We start from the raw sequence: 5,000 nt of genomic DNA, 5'->3' as shown, positions 1-5,000 counted from the left end.
TAACAGAGGCTTGCAGACCAGGCCCGTACTATCTTGAAAAGTAGATGGTTCACAACTGTTGAGTTAGAAAAGATCAAGAGGAACAAGCATAGAAATTGTGATGAACAAAGTGGGACAGCTGTTGTAGAGGAAGCTAACACTGGTAAGGAGCATGAATTACCTGTCGAGAATGCAAAGGAGATGGATTCACAGACTACGGAAGAAGCCCAGGTACAGGGTAAACGGTGTGATGAAGCACCTCGGCAAATGCCTGAAGACCAACGGGTGATTTGGAAAAGACTGAAAGAAATCAGACTGAGTCAAGACCAAAGAAAAGTACCAGCTTTGAAGGGAATTGGAAAGCGAAGGATAAGAGAGGAGCTCCAGGTTGTAGAAGAAGTAGCTGCCCAAATACAAACTAAAGACATCTCAGAAACCAACAGGCTACTGTATGAAGAACCTACATGAACGGATGGCGTTGCAGCTGCAAGGATGCCTTGATGGCAGGGGCATTCCCGAATGGATGACAAAGGGACGAGCTGTTCTGCTGATCAAAGACAAGGCGAAAGAGAATGCTGTAGAAAACTACCGGCCAATAACATGCTTACCAATAACCTGGAAAGCACTCACAGGGATCATAGCAGAGGGTTTGTACCAACATCTCCACCAGAGCTCATTGTTACCAGATGAGCACAAAGGTTGCCGAAAGGAAAGCAAAGGAACAAAGGACCAACTGGTTATAGATAGAGCAATACTTCGTGACTGCAAGCAGAGGAAAAACCAACTTAGCAATTGCTTGGAAGGCTTATGATTTTGTCCCCCATTCCTGGATATTGGAAACACTTGATCTTGTAGGGGATGCAGATAACAACAAACGGCTAATGAGGGAAAGCATGGAGTCCTGGAATACACAACTAACGGCATGTGGTAAGGACCTTGGTGAAGTGCCCATCAGAAGAGGAATATTCCAGGGGGATTCCTTATCCCCTTTGTTATTTGTGATTGCAATGCTACCTCTCAGCAGTGTACTGAACGAATCAGCAGCAGGCTACCAACTCAATAAGAAAGAGGGCAAGATAATCCATTTACTGTTTATGGATGACTTGAAATTATGTGGAAGAAATGAGAAGGAGATTAACTCACTTGTACATACTGTCCGGGTGTTCAGCAGTGACATTGGTGTGGATTTTGGAATCGAGAAGTGCGCAATGATAGTAATGAAAAGAGGCAAGCTGGATAAGTCAGAGGGTATAAGATTGCCTGATGGAAGAATTATCCGAAGTATTGGAGATGATGTGGAAGGTTATAAATATCTGGGATGTTGAAGGCCGATGACAATATGCACGACGAAGGGAAGAGAAGTATGAAGAAGGAGTATATTAAGAGAGTGAAGAAAACTTTGTCCTCAAAGCTAAATGCTGGTAATGTTATAAAGGCTATTAACAGCTGGGCTGTATCTCTACTTCGGTACAATGGGGGGTTGTAAACTGGACAAAGAATGAGCTTGAATTGGATCGTAAGACCCGGAAACTATTAACCATCCATAACGCTCTTCATCCCAGGTCCAACATAAGCCGTCTGTACTTACCAAGAAGAGAAGGAGGGCGTGGACTAATTAGTGTTGAAAACGCCATAAATACTGAAGAAAGAAATATAAATGTCTACATCAGCCAGAGCCAGGAACGTTTGTTGAAGGCTGCATGGGAGAGGAAGAATGTCGATGAAATTGAAACACCAAAGGAGTATAAGGAAAGGATAAAGAGGAAAGAATTGAGGAATGGTCTGGAAAGCAGCTGCATGGCCAGTACAAGAGAGAGACAGAGGACCTATCTGGTATTTCCTGGAATTGGATAAGAACTGGTGAACCGAAGAAGGAGACAAAAGGGCTTATTTTTGCAGCGCAAGACCAGGCACTAAGAACAAACACCGTAAAAGCCAGAATCGAAAACCAAAATGTATCATCCAAATCCAGAATGTGTGATAGTCACGATGAAACTGTGCAGCATACTTTGTGTAGTTGCCACAAGCGTGCGCAGACAGAATATAAAAAGAGACATGATGTTGTTGGGCGGGTCATACACTGGGAGTTGTGCAAGGAATATGGAGTTGAGTGACAAATGCTATGAGCATTCCCCCAAAAGCATAGAAGAGAATGAGGAAGTAAAACTGTTGTGGAACTTTACCATCCAAACAGACCGTGAAATCCATCACAGGAGCTCGAGGCCAGACATTGTAATTCAGAAAAAGAAGGCAAAGGAAACAATCATTGTGGACATAGCTGTTCCCGGAGATAGCAACGTACGGCAAAAAGAAACTAAAAAGTATGAAAAGTACCAACACCTGGTAAAAGAGATGAAAAGGATGTGGAAATCAAGGACAAAAGTGGTGCCAGTGGTAGTAGGTGGATTGGGTTCAGTGTCAAAGAAGCTGACAGGCCACTTGGAGCAACTAGGAATTAAGGACCGAACAAGAACGATGCAAAAGTCAGCACTCCTCGGATCGGCATGTATCCTCAGAAAAGTGCTGGAAGTCTGAGGTCTCGGGATGACACTTGACTGGATATTCCACCCAGGGAAAAACCCTGTGCTCAATAATAATAATAATAATAATAATAATAATAATAATAATAATAATAATAATAATAATGATGATGATGATGATGATGATGATGATGATGATGATGATGATAATAATAATAACGTGAAACGGCAAACGCCGTCGTCTCTCTCTTTCGCAAAGTCACTTGATACCTGCTGCTAACACGCAAGAAATGAGCTCATATTGAACGAGTTTCTTCCGTTTTTGCCAAAAAGCAAATTTTAGTCTGAACTTTGCCGTTTGCCGTATGACGTGATGCTTAATCTCGGTATTAAATAAACAGAAAACTGCTGACCATAATAAACCAAAGATAGTTGACGTTCTTATAAAAGGAAGGAAATCATGCCATAAACAAACGTCACGAATGTTAATACATCCCACAACTGCCGTAACTGAATCAAACACTACTTAACAAGGCAATGCTTCTGGGCTAAAGGATGTGGCGAAAAACTTACTTCATTGTTCTTAAAAAAATAGCAATATTAAATCCCACGGAAATGGTCTTTTGAACATTGTTGCTTCCCCACTTGTTTATATAGCTTATCTAAAGAAAAAAACGCCCCCTAGAATGTGTGTCCTCGAACCTTCGACATGAATCATCAAGATACCTACATATAAAACTTTGGGAACGCCACTCCCTGAAACTTTCGAGACGACCAAAGTTGCCTCGATAAATCGGAACAGATAAATATTTTTAAGCTGGCTCTAAATTTACCAAACAGGCTTTTGAACAGATTCCGTTGTTGGATCGATGCCCCTGTTAACTCCGTTTATACGCTAGCTCATGTAGGAAGCAATTACGCCCAATTAAACATGAAACAATTGTGATTCAACAAAACTGCTGGGGTGTCATGTAACAAGATTGTTTACCGATCTGTGGGAACAGAGGATTCTCATTGCTCAGTAACCTTTGGACCCTTTTCGGTTTGTTCAAAGAATATTTGTTTCTAACCAACAAACATTTAGTTTATTTTACATTTTTTTAGCTCGGATTACAAGCGAATACTTGTCATTTGTCATCGTTTCAGTGTGATGAGTGAGAAAAAATTTTCATCGATTATGTGAATTCACTTTACAAGTCTTTTAAAGGTTTGAAAATGGGATCAAGTGAGGATGAAATACTTTTTTCAAGCTTTCAACACTTAGTAGAACCTATATCATCACAATTCTGAATCTGTTTCTATGTCGAGTTTCATTTATTGTCCATGGAATTCTGCTGAATTCTGTCAGTGATAAAAATCAAGGTTATTCTGCACTATTGATAACTGAAAATATTTAGGAAGGTCAAACAAAAACAGTGCATCTGAATCTCCCCTATTGTTTTTAAAACTACCTAAAAATGTCTCACATGCTTACCTGTTCCTGCAAAACCAGACCAGACCTGTCCGTTTGTGTGTAATGGTAAGAACTGGCCTAAACTTTGAAGCTCACATGGCATTTATTACAACCTTCGGTTATTACTAACCTTACTCTGTCTCATTTACGGCCAGTTCTGACCCGGTCCCTGAATGATGTCCGCGCAACGGCGGTGCGAAGTTTGCCAGTCCTAGTTTCCCATCTTCCTGTTTATCAAAATGGCCGTTACCCCGATTTCACGATACCGAGCGAACAGTTGAGGAACGAAATGTTTTTAAACTGTATAAAGAGTAAAAGAAATTGCGAAAGACTTTTGTGGGCGTAAGTTTTTATGAATGGATGTGAATTAAAACAAATCAAATAACCAGGAAACTCCTGACAGTTTTGGTCGCCAATTTTTTTTTCGACTCGCCATGGTCACCAATACGGTCGCAGCTTGGAGCGCTGTAACTAAGCCATTAGTATATTTTTCAAAAATCCTGTTACATACAGTACAAAGTAAAACGACTCTTCGTAAAACATCGCAGATTTAGAACTAAGCCGGTAATTCTTTCCATTCCTTTATACTACCCTATCGAAAAAACTATACTTGAAGACTCTCTGTCTACCCAGATGCACCGCGCACAGACACGGAGGTTTCGAATGATAGGAAACCTCCATTTCTCCGGGCAGCTTCTGCAAGTACTGGAGCAGAAATTACGTAAAACAAAAGAAGCAAAAGACAGAAAACAAAACAACTCCAAATAAAGATTAATCCCAAATGACCAAAGACACCATGCTTTCCGGTATCTGCAGAAGGACCCTTTCTCCGTCGGTGCGGATTTCTTTCTGTAAATCATTCATTATCGTCGACATCCATCTGGATTTGTTCTTACTTAGTGCTCCTTATTAGAGCTACATTATCATAGTGTATTAGGGATACACTATATATTAAGGAAATTGATCTTGGGAACTGGATAATAAACTTGAGGTCTCTATAGAAGAATCCTGTCCATGCTTTAGATATCTTCTATCATTAAACGTTGCAGTTACTTCACGGGTATCCTCTGTTTATGCCATCATGAATT

At 40.6% G+C, this 5,000-nt stretch overlaps 1 protein-coding gene across 1 annotated transcript; it reads left to right on the top strand.

The window, feature by feature from the left end:
* The first annotated feature begins 1,932 nt into the window (after nt 1-1,932).
* On the top strand, nt 1,933-2,514 carry LOC138020758 (uncharacterized). Its single transcript, XM_068867689.1, has one exon. The coding sequence runs from the start codon at nt 1,933-1,935 to the stop codon at nt 2,512-2,514; it is 582 nt and encodes a 193-aa protein (XP_068723790.1).
* The last annotated feature ends 2,486 nt before the right edge of the window (nt 2,515-5,000 follow it).

This window comes from Montipora capricornis, chromosome 10, assembly GCF_036669925.1.
Source record: "Montipora capricornis isolate CH-2021 chromosome 10, ASM3666992v2, whole genome shotgun sequence".
In the NCBI taxonomy this organism is placed as follows: domain Eukaryota; kingdom Metazoa; phylum Cnidaria; class Anthozoa; order Scleractinia; family Acroporidae; genus Montipora; species Montipora capricornis.
This window is presented reverse-complemented; position numbering and strand designations above follow the sequence as displayed.